The following is a 16383-nucleotide window of genomic DNA, read 5'->3' as shown; positions in this document are numbered from 1 at the left end:
GTGGGACGGAAGCCACTTGAATGAAATCCAAGTGTCATCCAAGTTCATTCTGCTATAAAATCATTCCCCCCTCATTCATGTGCATGTAGACTTAAAGATAGGCCATCAGTGATGTTTGGGTCCCAGAAAGCTGACTATATACATTATAATAACCCTCATGGTTCTAGTTCAGGTAATGGCAGCCACTCAACCATCCAGCTTGGGGAATACATTTGACTTATCTGAGTATATTTTTGGGGAGACTGTTACTTTGTTGTAATTACACAGAGAATACAACAGAATAGTTCTGTACATGCTTAGCATTTGTGGATCTTTTAGCACAGCCATTTTGTCTGAGGATCCTGCAGCTAAAATGTCTCCTAGAAAACCAATAATGCTGTTTACAGCTTTGACCACAGTAACCTGTACACTACTCCTGAATTTCCTGCAATAATATGCTGATCGTTCAGACTTATGGTGATATCCTGCCAAATAAAGATAAGACATTCTGCAGGGGAAGGCAAATTACTTTTGACAGATAAGAGGCAGAAGCTGAACAGAGTTAACCAGGCTGGACAGTCAGAAGACACACGTGTGAGCTTATAGAAGGCTTTATGGACCGTGTCAGTCTTATTAATATTACAGTTACATATCATGAAGGCTACATGACCTCACAATTCTGGAAAAATATAATATTTAGCATGTCAACAGCAGAGGTAGTTCTCTTGTAAAAAGACATGTATTTGTGTCTGTGGGCCTAGGGCCCACCACTGAAATTCGTTCTGTTGGTCCACTATTCAGCTACATGCAAATATTACCTACCACATTCCTAAAATGTCACTACCATATAAATATATAGCAACTTACTGCCTAGCTCTTGCCTGTAATTGTTTATGTCTTCTGGGGTCCTGTCAGTAACCAGGTGGCAGCAGACTTCAAGCAGCATCAAGATGACTGGTGATTGGGGCCCCTGCAGTGTAATTGACAAGATGGTGCCCAGGGAAGGAGAATACTGGCTGGCCTGACTCAGCACCTAGGTAAGCTCAGCTGCCTAGTATACAGTATATGAAAATAAAGTGGGTTTTCATTACTCTATCAACTATATTATACTGACTGAGATGCTGTACAATGAGTATGAAGCAAAGTGAGTGCATTGCAACATGCCAGGGTGACCTGGGGGCCCACCAAAGATTCACCTATGGGCCAGTCCAAGTCTGTCTTGAGTATATTTGCAAAATATTTCAGTATGCAATGTTTGAGATCATGAGGTTGGATTGTAGTGGAGAGGATGTAGATATGATGTAAATATTAGGACACTTGAAGAGGATGAGACACATTCCATCCGAATGGAATACCGAACACATTAAAAAGCAGTTAGCAATGAAACCACACGGACCTCATAGACTATAATTGGGTCCGTGTGTTTGCCACGCAGTGTTCACATGAGTCATGCGGAGAGAAAAGTACTTCAAGCAGCACTTTTCTCTAGGCACGAATCGAGCGGAAAACACACAGACCCCATTATAGTCTATGGGGTCCGTTTGGTTTCGTTGCTAACTGGTTTTTAATGAGTTTGGGGGTCCCAACAGCGCCGCGCCTCCCATGAGGCAACCTGAAGCGAGGGCTTCAGGCGGCGCTATGTCAGGGCCCCAGGGAGGGCGGCATTTTTCCTTTCCTAAGCCAGTCCAGGACAAGATGTCCTGGACTGGCTTAGCACCGAGCGGTGGATTGGGGAGGCCACTGGAGCAGCGCTGCTCCAGCAGCCTCCCCTCACGCTCAGGCAGAGAGCAGGTCATCTCCGTGCCTGCTCTCTGCCTTCGAACTGCGCTAAGCCCCGCCCCTCATTTTGTCCCGCCCCCTTTGCGCAGCCACGCCCCCTCTGCTCCGCCCCCTCCTCCGGGGGGGGGGCGTCTTTCTGTCGTTCGCCTCGGGCGGCGAAAGGGGTAGGTTCACCCCTGGGTCCCAAAGCAAACTCCCCGAACGGAATACCGAACACAGATGTGAACCGGGCCTTACACTAGTGCTAGCTGTCAGTAATATGGTTTTAACTCTAGTTCAAAGTTTCATTAATATTATTACACCCCTGGTGCTACTGGTGCACAAAAGAGGTGTATTGCAGTTCAGTCTCATTCAGTTTGATAGGACTGAGCTGCAGTACCAGACACATCCATTATTAAGAGCACAGTGCTGTGTCTGGTACCTTCAGTTAGTTGGCAAATCTGGTATTGAAGGTTTATATCAGCTATTGATTACCTATATAATATTAGAGACCCAGAAAACCCCCCTTACCTCTTTGGGCGACCTGTTTTAGTTAAAGAACAGAGATATATTGACCTTAAAAGGAGTTATTGATCATCGCTCATCATTCTGGAAAGCTACTAAACCATGTCTACAGAGTTTGGACTATACCAATGCACAGTAATACAGATTGTGGAGAAATGGAATACCATTATTACTCTCCCCAGGACCAGCAAAGATAATGGTCTGTAAGGTCACAAAAGGAACTTTCTCTCTTTACCTAATGTTAATTTTAACATTGAAAAGAGCAAAAAACATGGGGGCACTCACCAAGTCATTGAATAAATACAGTTTTTAGGACATGCCTTGATGAGTGCCCTTTTTTTTTTCTCTTTTCAATGTGGTATATTTAATATGTGTTTAGAGTGTGAGCAGCACTTGTATAGCAGTCCAATACAGCCATCCTCCTAGTTCAAATCTAACTCACTAGTGTCTGACCTGAAAAATTGGAGCAGTGCCACCTGGTGTTTGTCTTCAGTTATTTCTAATGTTAATGGTCTTATTCCACCATCAGTAGGACACTGAACAGCAATATTGTGCAAGGAGAAAGCCACTGATTGTCCAAAAGAACATTGCAGCCTGTCTGTAGTTTGCTAACAATTACCTGGACAAGCCAGAAGGCTATTGGAACGATATTTTGTGGACAGATAAGACCAAAATAGAGTTTTTTTGGTTTCAATACTATTTTTGGAGAAAGGAAAACACTGCAATCCTGTATAAAACCTCATACCATATGTTAAACACTGAGGTGATAGTGTCATGGTTTGATGTATCTGAACAAGCATGGCTTGCCATCATTGGTGGAACAATGAAATCTGAATTATACCAACAAAATCTAAGAAAATGTCAGGACATCTGTGAGCTATATCTCAATAGAATGTAGGTTATGCAGCAAGACAATGATCCAATGTGCACATGTCAGTCTACCAAAGAATGGTTAAAGGAGAATAACGTTTATGAATGGCCAAGTCAGGCTGTTCTCCGTTCAGGTTTCCATCCCCAAATCCGCTTAAAAAATGTGGAGAGAAAGCTCTTTGCATTTTTCGAATGGAAACCTGGCAGACCCCATTATAGTATGAGGTCCACGGATTTCCACAAGTAACCACTTTTTAAGTGAATTAGGTTTCCGTTCTTCCAGGTTGTGCCAAACAGCTTAGGCCCAAAACAAATTGGGTGGGTGAACCTCACAAATGTTCAGCGAAAATAATCCTGTGGGGGGCCACACGGTGGCTCAGTGGTTAGCACTGGCAGCCTTGCAGCGCTGGAGTCCTGGTGTTCAAATTCCACCAAGGGCATAAAACCATCTGCAAGGAGTTTGTATGTTCTCCCTGTGTTTGCATAGGCCTCTATCCCATATTCCAAAGTCATACTGATAGGGAAAAATGTACATTGTGATCTCTATGTGGGGCTCACAATCTACATTATAAATAAATAAATAATAATCCTGTGAGGTTTGTCCATCTCTAGCAAGGACCTGAAGGGAGCAATTAATGGGAAGGTACCCACAAACATAATAAAGTTAAACCTGTTTTATATGGGGTATGGACTAAAAACCTAAGAACCTTTCAAGCACCTCTGCAAATTATAATAAATCTGCCAAGCTCCTTCTGGCCAAGATCTGACAAATTTTTGTTGCGAGATGTAAGGGGGCATTCACATGGAGTAAAGTGACACTGATTCTGCTACGATAACTCACGGCAGAATCAGCGCTGATCAAAACACATTGAAATCAATGGGAGGCTTTTTAACCCATTGATTTCAATGTGTTCCACATGGAAAACGGAGCTGCTGGCAGAATCAGCACCTCTTTACTCCGTGTGAATGCCCCCTAAAAAGCCAAAAAGTTACAACTTTTTTTAATATCCATTTTTGGTGAAGAGGCTTTAATACATTCCCCAGTGAGCTGTGAGAGTCGCATATCTTTGCAACTTCCATGTCATTTTAATAAAACTGTTGTATAACACAGTATAAATAAGAGGCTGATCACAAGTTGCATGCAAATCTTACATACATTGTGCAACTCTTGCCAACAAAGCTTGAGGCTATAGTCAGAAGAACAGGTTGAAAAGCTGAAAGGTATCTGAACAAAAATAGAACATGCTTTATTTGTTCATGCAGCCATGATGGTTAATAGACATTGTATGGTGGTATTCCATCACTAAATAGTGGTAAGATTTGGTCCTAATATAACGCTATAACTCAGTTATTATATGATTGTATTATTGATCATGAAATGGTGATATTATTTAGTAGACACAGTATGTTGGAATTAAGCATTCACTAAACGGTGGTAATATTATGGATGTGATGTTATTTAATTGTCAGTGTATATTGGTATTATTCGGTCACTATACAATAGTTTTTATATTGTGTAAGGCTGCCTTCACACGGAGTAACGGTGGGCTCAATTTGAGCTTATTTTTACAGGCGTAGAAGTCCGAGGGTCGCGTTAACGTTCCACCAACACCTCTGTAAATCCAGGAAACCGCTAACCTCCAATGCTAAATTACCCCCAATTGTCACAATTGTTATTCTATTCTAGTATTTTTCTTATTTATATAGTATTATTAGATAGAGACTAATGCAGGGCACATATTTATGGATGCAGATTACTAAATACAGAACATGACTGGAGGAAAACAACTCTGTTGATCTCCAAGACACACTTGGCTTTAGCACGTATCTGAAATGACTTGCATACAGCTCAAGATGTATGGCTGATGTAACCGGTAGGTTATTCTTATCCACTGGGACTGAAATAATTAATGGAAAGAGAATACGTAGGTGTAGAAATTGATCCCTAATACATCCTTTTACCTGGATAACAGCATGACTCTGCAATAATGCTACGTAATGAGATACATTGTAACAATAAACGTTTATTTGCTCAGATGTCAATGTGACTCAGCAGAAATTGAATGTACGATGTTCGAAGAGTGAGGTGTGACTTTAGCCAATGAGCCTGATCAAACTATAAAAACCCTCACACGCTTTGGAAACTCTCAGTCAGATAGTGTTCTTGCTTCAACAGTGATTGAACGGAACCCTGTCTGGTACCACCAGCTGAAGATATATATTATTCCTGTATTCTTCAGTACCAAGATCCAATAACCAACTGGGAAGATGCTTTCTCAAGTGCGCCAGAACTACAGCCATGACAGCGAGGCTGCAATGAACCGTGTTATCAACCTCAAAATGTACTCATCTTATACCTACCTGTCCATGGTAAGTTCTAAGGAGTTTCGACTTGTCTCTAAAGCAAATGTCTAGATATATTTATGCAAAACGAATGGTCACTGAGGAAGAGCTGTATCGTTCAACTTTCCATATAAGTCAGTGCTGATGCAGCGACATGGACCTTTTGTTGCCCATATGAGTACTCCATATTCTTTGTTTACATTGTGTATGCTTTGTGTGCCTTTTATTCTAAAACATGATATGAGGTCCCATGGATAGGAAAGAGTCTTGTTCACGTTAATTTAGCTTTCCTGGCGTGATATTACAGATTTATCTTATAACTAAGATATTTCATATTTTGAATTCTCCTCGGGAACTTCTTTTCATTAATATTTTTGACCAAACATAAACCTCTCTGCAGAATTGCGATGGTGTCTTGTGCTTTATAGGATTGGGTGGGGTCAGAGTTGGCACCTTATGAAATACAGTTTAACCACTTCAGTACCGGGCCAATTTGTGGTCCAGGACCAGACACATTTTAGGTTTATTATGTATGTGCGGTTTTGAGGTCTGTAAAATTTTTCTCGTATGTCTTAGTCAACTAATTTTTGCGTCTTTTTTCGGGGACACATAGGGCTTTATTTTTATGTTATTTTTATTTTCAAATGTGTTTTAATTTTTTTATATCCAGGAAAATATAAACAAAATAGGATGGAAATTGTGTCTGGTTTTCAATTTATAATTTTTTTTTTTATTTAATAACACAAAGTGTCACTGAAAAACTTTATAATATAGTTTTTCCTCTCCGTTACGGTAATTTTTATTTTGTATGGTGTCGTCGGGTGTGGGGCTATAACCTTTAATAACGGCGTTTTATTAGCGTATTATTTATTTATTTTTTTATTATTATTTTATTTACATTTTTTTAAAACTTTTTTATTATATTTTTATTTTATTTTTTTCCCAGATTGTGTCCCCATAAGGTGATAAGAGACCTTTGGGGACATCTGATCACTTTTTTCTTTGTACTGGAGGCTGATTTCTTCTATAACTGAGGCTGCTACATTTAATCTCAGTTACAGGAGAAATCCAACCTCTTGCACACTGCTACATGGTATACAGAGCTGATCTGAGTCCTGTAGGACCCAGAAGCTCTGGCAGGACACTGCTCCCGGCAGATCACGTGTCTGCCGGGTCAGAGGGCAGCTGATTTATGGCTGCGTCCATAGCTGTGTATACAGCGCTCATTGAGCACTGTATACACAGCGATCGAGATAGCAGAGCAGGTAATAAATCTGCCCTGCTATCTCTCTGGGAGCTCCGGCTGAAGTTACAGCCGGCTCCTAGTGAAAGCAGCTGAACGATCTTGTGCAGCTGCTGTGTTCTGGCTTGGACGTACAGGTACGTCCTGGCAGAACTAGACAACCACTATCCGGACGTATATAGTCTGTGGGCGGTCCGGAAGTGGTTAAATGGTCTACAACTACCAATATGGCTTGTAAACCACTGATTTGCTGTTGTAGGGGTGGTTGGTGGCATAGTTAAAGGTGAGTCTGTCAGCAGTAAATTGGTTATGAACCTATTCCCAGTACCTTGCAAAGGTGATTCTGCAATTTCCAAATATTCCTCTGTTATTCAGTTTTGGAGGCTCATTTTCATGTAAATAGCTGTTTTAATCATATGCAAATGAGGGGAAGGTGCCTTCCGGGGAATGTAGAGCTGAGTGAATCTGGGAAAAGCCAAGGCAGGCCCCTAAGGCACGGAACAGCAACTTTCGGCACTCCAGCTGCTTTGAAACTACAACTCCCAATATGCTTCACTCACTTCCATGGGAATTCCAAGAACAGAAAAGCAAGTATGCATGCTGGGAGTTGTAGTTTTACAACAGCTAGAGTGCCGAAGGTTGCCTACCCCTGCCCCAAGGCAATATTTCCCCTAATCTGGATATGGGACTGATGGGATGAAAATGGGACTCCAAAGCTGAGTAACAGAGGCATATCTGGAAACACTGGACACAACGTTACAAGGCACAGGGATTAGGTTTACAGCAACCTTACTACTGACAGACTTCTTTTAAAGGGAGTCTACCACCCCTCTCAAGCATATGTGCTACCACCACATTACAGTAATAAACAACATATTTATTTTATGTAGATTTAAAAAAAAAAGAAAAAAAAAAACAAAAACGCTTTAAAGTCTTATGCAAATGAGGCAGATTGTGACTCCCTTTAAAGGGATCCTATCTTTTAAACACATTTTTTTTTCTCCCTAACAAGTCAGACTATCCTTAAGAAAGGCTATTCTTCTCCTACCTTTCCTTTTCTTCTCTGCACCGCCGTTCGCCTGCAATCCCGGTTTTTCTCGGTATGTATATTAGCTCTCTCGCAGCACTGGTAGCGGTCCCCAGCGCTCATACAGTACTGGGGGCGTTCCCAAAGCTGCCAGAGAGCTCTCCAGCGCCGCCTCCATCTTCTTCTGTGATGAGGTCTTCACCACATCTTCTTCCAGCCTAGGGCAAGCCGACTGCACATGCCCACGGCCACAAGAAAAATGGCCGCTTCCACAGTATTGTAAGCGGCCATTTTCTCGTGGCTGGCGGGCATGCACAGTCAGCTTGCCCTAGGCCCAAGACCACTGGAAGAAGACGCGGTGAAGACCTCGTCGCAGAAGAAGATGGAGGCGGTGGTGGAGAGCTCTCTGGCAGCTTTGGGAACGCCCCCAGTGCTGCGAGAGAGCTAATATACATACCGAGAAAATCGGGATTGCAGGCGAACGGCGACGCAGGGAAGAAAAGGAAAGGAAAGGTAGGAGATGAATAGTCTTTCTTAAGGGAGAAAAAATTGTGTTTAAATTGTGTTTAAAAGATAGGATCCCTTTAATGTTAAATTTCGTTAAGATTATTAGTCTCTCCTCAGGATAGGCCATCAATGTTTACTTAGTCTCGGTGTAACCTTTGGGCCTTGGTTGGTCAGCACAATGTAGGGGCTCCTTCTTTAGGTCTACTTGGAAGGTATATGTGACCTGTCTCTGTGCTTTTTTTTTTTTTTTTTTTTTTCAAGTTCTCCTATTTTGACCGTGATGATGTAGCTCTTCATCATGTGGCTGAGTTCTTCAAGGAGAAGAGCCACGAGGAAAAAGAACATGCTGAGAAATTCATGCAATGTCAGAACAAACGTGGTGGACGTATTATTCTACAAGATATCAAGGTGAGATGGAGGAAATTGTAATAACTAGGAATGAAATAATGCAGACACAAATTAATGTAAATGTCCATCCATAGAGCAGAGCTCTACCATCTGACAGGTGTTCTCCTAGAAACAATGAATGCATTGGATGGAGTCTCATGGGCAATGTTGTGGTTTTTGCAGCATGACATTTTTTTGCCTAGTTTAGATTATTGGGGCAGGTTTGCCAGTACTGAGTGTGTTTAGATATCATTTGGCAGGGCTCTTACATAGCTGACAACCCTCACAAAGTTGCTGAGCAGTTACTTGGTAACAATCCCAGCAAATTTAAAGCAGCAGTGTGTACAAAAAAGGAACGTTCCTTGTGGATCAAGGATTGCGCATGGTAAAGGGATTCAATGCCCATATTTTTACCAACCATAAGTTATAAAGGTGGTAGTCAGTCGCGTAACTAGGAACGGCGGGGCCCTGTGGTGAACTTTTGACATGCCCCCCCCCCCCCCCCCGACCGACGCCCGCTGAAGACCCCAACTGACCCCCCCTCCCCCGCAGTCCTGCGCTCTCTATTATGCCCCATAGTGGCCCCTGCACACAGTATTATGCCCCATAGTGGCCCCTGCACACAGTATTATGCCCATAGTGGCCCATGTACATAGTATTATGCCCCATAGTGGCCCCTGCACACAGTATTATGCCCCATAGTGATCCCTTCGCACAGTATTATGTTCCATAGTGGCCCCTGCACACAGTATTATGCCCCATAGTGGCCCCTGCACATAGTATTATGCCTAGAGATGAGCGAGTACTGTTCGGATCAGCCGATCCAAACAGCACGCTCACATAGAAATGAATGGACGTAGCCGGCATGCGGGGGGTTAAGCGGCCGGCCGCCGTCAAAGCGGAGGTACCAGGTGCATCCATTCATTTCTATGTAGCGTGCTGTTCGGATCGGCTGAACAGTACTCGCTCATCTCTAATTATGCCCCATAGTGGCCCCTGCACCCAGTATTATGCCCCATAGTGGCCCTTGCACACAATATTATGCCCCATAGTGGCCCCTGCACACAGTATTATGCCCCATAGTGGCCCCTACACACAGTATTATGCCCCAGAGTGGCTCCAGCTCACACTATTATGCCCCATTGTGGACACCCAAAAACAATTATTATACTCTGGGGTCTTTTCAGACCCCAGAATATAATAATCGGAGACCAAGAGGGGATACAAACATAAAAAACAACGTTACTTACCTATCTCCCGCTCCACTGCAGTCCTCGGTGGTGTCAGCCTTCTTCCATGATGTCCGGGACGTCACATGACCTGTACTTGTGTCCCGGGTCATGTGACATCAGGGAGCATCCAGAAGTAGGCCCGAAACTCACTGGAGCGTGGAAAGGTAAGTAACATGGTTTTTTATGTTCTCTTACCTTTCCTGGACCTCCGATCATTATACTCAGAGGTCTGAAATGACCCCCGAGTATAATAATGATGTTTGTGGGGCCCGTGGCGACAGTAAGTAAATGGGGCCTGTTACCGGCTGGAGTAACCCCAGCTGGTAACAGGGGGAAAAAACCACAGCGGTAGCGGCTGTTGCTGGACCCCTAATGTCCCGGGCCCTGTGGCAGCCGCTACCCCTGCTAACCCGGTAGTTACGCCACTGGTGGTAGTGTACTATATAGTCAATTACTGTGCAGCAAACCACATGGATTTTACTACAATTTGTTGTGCATTTTTCCAGGTGAAACTATTAAAAATTGTGTTTCTTCTATGACAATTGCATTGCCAACAAGCACATTGCATTAGGTTGTTTTCATGACCCATAGTTACTAGTTTTTCACACTGATCAACCTGCCTATTGCTTGATGTTAATTTAGAATTTCATTTATTTAGGATTCAATGTAGCCATCTAGAGGATGTAAATGGTACTGTAGGATCTGTTCAACAGATAGAGTGATGGCAAACCTTTTAGAGACCGAGTGCCCAAACTGCAACCGAAAACCCACTAAACCATCGCAAAGTGCCAACACTGCAATTTAACTTGCAGATCCACAATTGCGGACAGTTACAGACCCACAATATACAGTTGTGTAAATGGGGCTTTACAGGGCTTTCAATAACACGAATAACTTTGTACTGAAAAGTAGAAGTTTGCATTTGGTACTTTTGAACAATTAATGTTCACTATTTACATTGCGCAGGATCTGTTTTATAGTGATCATGCAATGTTATTATATCCTGGAAGATCTTGTCGCACAATAATGAAACCTGTTGGACCCATTTTAAGCTATTAGGCTCCATTTGTGTCCCTCATGTGACAGATCCCTCACTGCCATCATGTTTCTATTATTACAGAAACCATGTTTGTTATTATCGAACAAGCCTTAGCCTTTATATAATTTATGTCCTGTGCTGTAATATTGTCCAGAGACCCGAGCGAGATGAATGGGGAAGCTCCTTGGATGTCATGCAAGCAGCTTTGTCCTTGGAGAAGACTGTTAACCAGGCTCTACTAGATCTGCATAATGTGGCAACAAATCGAAATGATCCCCATGTAAGTACACAATGCATACAGTAATATGACTACACATACATTTAATATTATTCAATAATATGACTACACATACATTTAATATTATGCAGTAATATGACTACACATACATTTAATATTATGCAGTAATATGACTACACATACATTTAATATTATGCAGTAATATGACTACACATACATTTAATATCATGCGGTAATATGACTACACATACATTTAATATTATTCAGTAAGATGACTACACATACATTTAATATCATGCAGTAATATGACTATATATTTATCCAAAGTGGTTCATGGTTTATTTACTGGGGATTTAAAGCTCTTACTAAGAAATAAGCTTATTAGTCTAGGTTGTTAAATGGGTTTTCTGAGATTTCTTTTTTCACAAGTAGACTATTTTTTTTTTCTAGGTACGTTGCAATGAAGAGAAGAATCGGTTTGCAACACTCTTTCAAGTATTAAAAGTCCATGTTTAATTCAGATCCATTAAAACGAAGATACACACTTTTTCTCTATGTGTGTATCTTTGTTTTAATGGATCTGAATTAAACATGGACTTTCAATATTTGAAAGAGTGTTGCAAACCGATTCTTCTCTTCATTGCAACGTAGCTATGATTTGTCCTCTTTTAGTCTGGAGGCTAGGTTTGGCACCTCGAAGAATTTTTCTGCTTCATGCGGTAAGGAAACAGACTATTTTTTCTATAATTTTTTTTTCTAAATGACACCAAATAAAATTTTCCCACCCTTTTGCAGATATGTGTGAACAACACAGTCTGTGTTTATGAGCACAACTGCACCATGTGAACACAGTCTTACTGAGAAATGTTATCTCATAGGACTAAATTGTGTGACTGTGCTTTATGGACATTCTCAGTCAAGATATGTATTTACACATACATAAGAATATGTATAATGGGCATGATAGCAAAACTGCTAGGTGTTGCAGTGAGAACAGCTCCCTGGAAAGCCACTAACACTCCCACAACCAGGAAGTAGAAACTAAGAAGTATTGCATGAACCTGGAAATATGAGGAGTAATAAAAATGCTCCAAACACACATAAAGGTACTCAGATATGTATATTCGCTCATATGATATGAATTTGCCTTTAGTCTCAGTTTCTTATTCCTGGAAAACCCATGTAACGGCAGTCTCTAAGCAGAAGCCATTAGATGAACCCAGTCTGACAGATAGGTTAGTGTTTACCACATGTAAATAGTTGCCTCCATTGTCAAGGTATCATCATTTGTGTCAACATGCAAATTAGCTCTTTGGAGGGCATTGCCAATTATCACTTTGAATCAACGACATTGCTCGGTAACAGAGACACTGATTCACAAGGGGAAACACTGCTTGATTTAGGGGATCCAACCTCTCTTTCTGCAGTGGGCTGAGCTTATATCCTGGGTTTTATTGACTCTAGGGTACTAAAAGGTGTAACGTCAGCATTACTGTGATTTATGACAGTGAAGGTGTTATCCATACCTGGTGCAAAGTCAGTTACTTGTTGAGGTTCCAGAGTAGCCCCTGTTGCCTGTTACAGGAATCTGAACATAAAAGGCTCATGGGGTACAACGTTTTCTTGATACTTGGCACTGACCATTTTTAAGACCCATTGATATTGGTATCATTGACAGTGGTCTCCAAGGGCCTCTTGGTCCATCTTCTTGGTGGACATACAGACTGAAGATGTGTATGAAACATTGTCCATTTATAGCAGATGTAACTTGGACACTTTTTTATAAAGCTGTCTGAATAAAGCCTCAGGGACAGAATCTCTTTGTGGATGGGATCAGTGGGTAGATGGCCTTCTAGAAGCTTGTAGATGTTGGAGGTAAAACAATCTAGCAATGAATCCATCATGTCTAATTGCATATATTTTATTGATAACTCATTGTAATTTACTCTTTACTTGTAACTTCAGCTTTGTGACTTTCTGGAGAGCGAGTGTCTGAAAGAACATGTGGAACGGATTAAGATGATAGGACACCACATTACCAATTTGAGGCGCCTGGGGGTCCCCAATAATGGCATGGGTGAATACCTATTTGACAAGCACAGTATGGATTGAAGCAGCTAAAACCAACACTTCAGGGTGCGCCCAGTCAGTTCACTAACATCATGCTGACTGATCTAATATAAGCATGTGACTGAAGTAAGATATTACAGATGTGATGTGTCAATAAAGGAATGACATCAGTATGTATTAGTGTGGTTTTTCAATCTATTTCTCATGTTAGTTTTATACTACGAATTCACTTCATCAAATTAGAATCACTGCAGAGAAGGTTCTTATCTGCTGCCAGCATTTACAGGGCTGCCCCCATGTGGGTCAAACATAGAAAGCTTTCTGAATTTACATGAAATACCCCTTCATGGAAGTAGACAGATTCACTTTTATTTTTATCCCATGTACTACTGTCATATAGTGCAGAGTCAACACTGCAATATACAATCTACATAATATTACCACACAAAAGCCAATATATGACATAAATTGAATTCCCAAATAATATGGTCATACACTGTTAAGTAATACCGGTTGACTTTAAGGTATGTTCACATGGAAGAATTGCCATGGTTCTGGGTGCAGATTTCACACCCTAATCTGAGGCAGATTGCGCCCAGAATCTTCCTCCTATTGTTTTTACAGGAGACAGAGGTTGCAGCAGGACACAGAAGGAAGAAGACTCCCTGCTGATTAGGCCCATTCATCCATGTGAAGATAGCTTCAGTGTGCTTCTAGGGCAGGGGTAGGGAACGTACGGCTCTCCAGCTGTTGCAAAACTACAACTCCCAGCATGCATACTTGCTCAGCTGTTCTTGGAACTCCAATGGAAGTGAATGGAGCATGTTGGGAGTTGTAGTTTCACAGCAGCTGGAGAGCCGAAGGTTCCCTACCCCTGTTCTAGGGTTACAGTTTTTGGATTTCCTTATGAAACAGCCACAGCTCAATATACTGGATCACAGAACACATACATTCCCCCTACGCCCAACAGCAGCACAAGATGGGGTATTCCTGCCCCTGTGTGCTGTTAGGACAGGTGGAACTTTTAATTAAACGAACCAATTTCCCCTATAAGAGGCCAGAGAGACCTCCCCGCCCCCCCGTGTTTTTTTCTGTCTTGTGTGAATGGACAGGTGGATCTGATGGCCACCCAATATAACGCCAAAGTAAGGAAGTTTTGCTCCCTCTATCGGGAAGACAATCCTTTGGCGGTAGATGCTCTGTCGATACCTTGGAGGTTCAACTGGCGTATGTTTTCCCTCCGATTCCCATGATATGAAGGTATTGGCAAAACTCAGGCAGGACCAGACTTCGGCAATCGTGATCTTGCCGTTCTGGTCGAAAAGGATATGGTTTACCCACCTCATTATAATGAGTCGAGGGACCTACTGGAGGCTTCCACAAGTTTAGAAACTGGTTACACTAAACAGACAGCTCTGCCAGGACCTGGACAGGTTCAACCTCACTGCCTGGAGGTTGACCGCGCCGTATGTGGAGATTGTCCCAAGCTGTCCTAAGGACGTTAGCCCGTTCAAGAGCGGAATCCACCAACCGGAGTTACCTGAGGATCTCCCGGATTTTCCAGGATTGGTGTACTGATAGGCAGATCGACAACTCTGCTATGGAATTGGTCCTGGAGTTTTTACAAAGTGGCCTGGATAAGGGGTTAACCCCAGCAACCCTGAAGGTTCATGTTTTGGCACTTTCCGCTCTTGTGGGGACCCGGTTATCTCAGAATCCTCTAGTAAAGCAATTCCTTAAAGGGGACTTTAGGCTCCGCCCTCAGGTACAGTCCCCTGTTCCTCAGTGCGACCTGGTCTTGGTCCTACAGGGGCTATGTTCTCCTCCCTTTGAACCCTTAGTAGAGGCAGATTTGAAATATCTTTCCTACAAGGTAACCTTCTTGCTGGCAATTACTTCAGCCAAGAGGATTGGAGAACTACATGCGTTGGCTGCCTCTAAGCCATACATTGCCTTTTGTCCCTGACAGGGGTCAACTCAGGTTTGTCCAAGGGTTTTTGCCAAAGGTTCCTTTGGCAGTAAATATTCGATTCCCCTCCCACCTTCCCTTTTTTTTTTTTTTTTTTTTTTTTTTTTTACACCAATAACTGTGCAGGGGAAGTGGGACAGGAAATAGGAAAACGTAGGTATTGGAAAAAATTAGCAAGGAAGGGGTTGAAGTCATACTGAAAATTGAGTAATAAAAAGTGTTCCAGAGGAGCCACGTATGCTGATGGGCCCTATCGTCCTACTTCAATTCAACAAGCAGATTTTTGTGAGCTTAAAATTTTGATATGTGTGCAGATTGTTTAACGCCTTCCCGACATCTGCCGTAATAGTACGGCGCTGCGGGGAAGGACTTCCTGCAAACCGCTGTACTAGTACGGAGGCTGCATGGTGCGCACACAGAAACTGTGTGCGCACCATGCGCTGCGGGTGTCAGCCGTATGTTACGGCTGACAATGCCCCGTAACACCCGCGGTCGGAACCGGGTCTGATTGCGGGTGTTAGCCCCTGAGATGCCAGTGGTCAACATGGCCGCCGGCATCTCCGGGGTTTTTCAAAATGGTGCCGCACCGCTTTCGGGGGGTGCCGGTGTTCGTAGGGGGCACACGTGGTCTAATCAGCGACCCTGGGTCTGCCCCATCACTTACCCCCTTGACGCACCTGGTTGATCCTGCCCAAAAGTAAGCTGTCAGCCTGTGCGTCCACACAGGCTGACAGCTTCCTGTGCTCTGCAATACACGTGTAACACGTATATTGCAGCGTATATATAGTGAAGCGGTGATCAGCAGATCACTGCTTCAATCCCCCATGGGGACAGAAAAAAAAAAGTTATAAAAAAGTAAAAATAAAAAAGTTAAAATAAGTTTAAAATAAATTAGAAATAAATAAAGCCCCTAAAATCCCTTTTTCCCCATATAAAATTTTTATTATGTAAAATAAAGAAAAAGAGAAAAAAACATTACATATTTGGTATTGCCACGTCCGTACTAACCTGAACAATAAAATTAAAACATTATTTAACCCGAACGGCGAACGGCGTAAAAAAAAAAACTTAGAAAACCGCACAAAATAATGATTATTCACCACCTTTCCCTTACAAAATGTTCAATAAAAAGTAATCAAATGGTGAAATGAAAACCAAAATGGTACCAATAAAAAGCAGAGGTCTTCCCGCAAAAA

General features: G+C 42.4%; 1 protein-coding gene across 1 annotated transcript; it reads left to right on the top strand.

Moving 5' to 3' along the window:
* The first annotated feature begins 5248 nt into the window (after positions 1-5248).
* On the top strand, positions 5249-13391 carry LOC142210815 (ferritin, middle subunit-like). Its single transcript, XM_075280254.1, has 4 exons — positions 5249-5502; positions 8514-8660; positions 11065-11190; positions 13114-13391. Exons 1-4 carry the CDS (start codon positions 5401-5403, stop codon positions 13258-13260), a joined length of 522 nt encoding a protein of 173 aa, XP_075136355.1. The 5' UTR covers positions 5249-5400; the 3' UTR covers positions 13261-13391.
* Positions 13392-16383: the final 2992 nt, after the last annotated feature.

This window comes from Leptodactylus fuscus, chromosome 6, assembly GCF_031893055.1.
Source record: "Leptodactylus fuscus isolate aLepFus1 chromosome 6, aLepFus1.hap2, whole genome shotgun sequence".
NCBI classification, from domain to species: domain Eukaryota; kingdom Metazoa; phylum Chordata; class Amphibia; order Anura; family Leptodactylidae; genus Leptodactylus; species Leptodactylus fuscus.
This window is presented reverse-complemented; position numbering and strand designations above follow the sequence as displayed.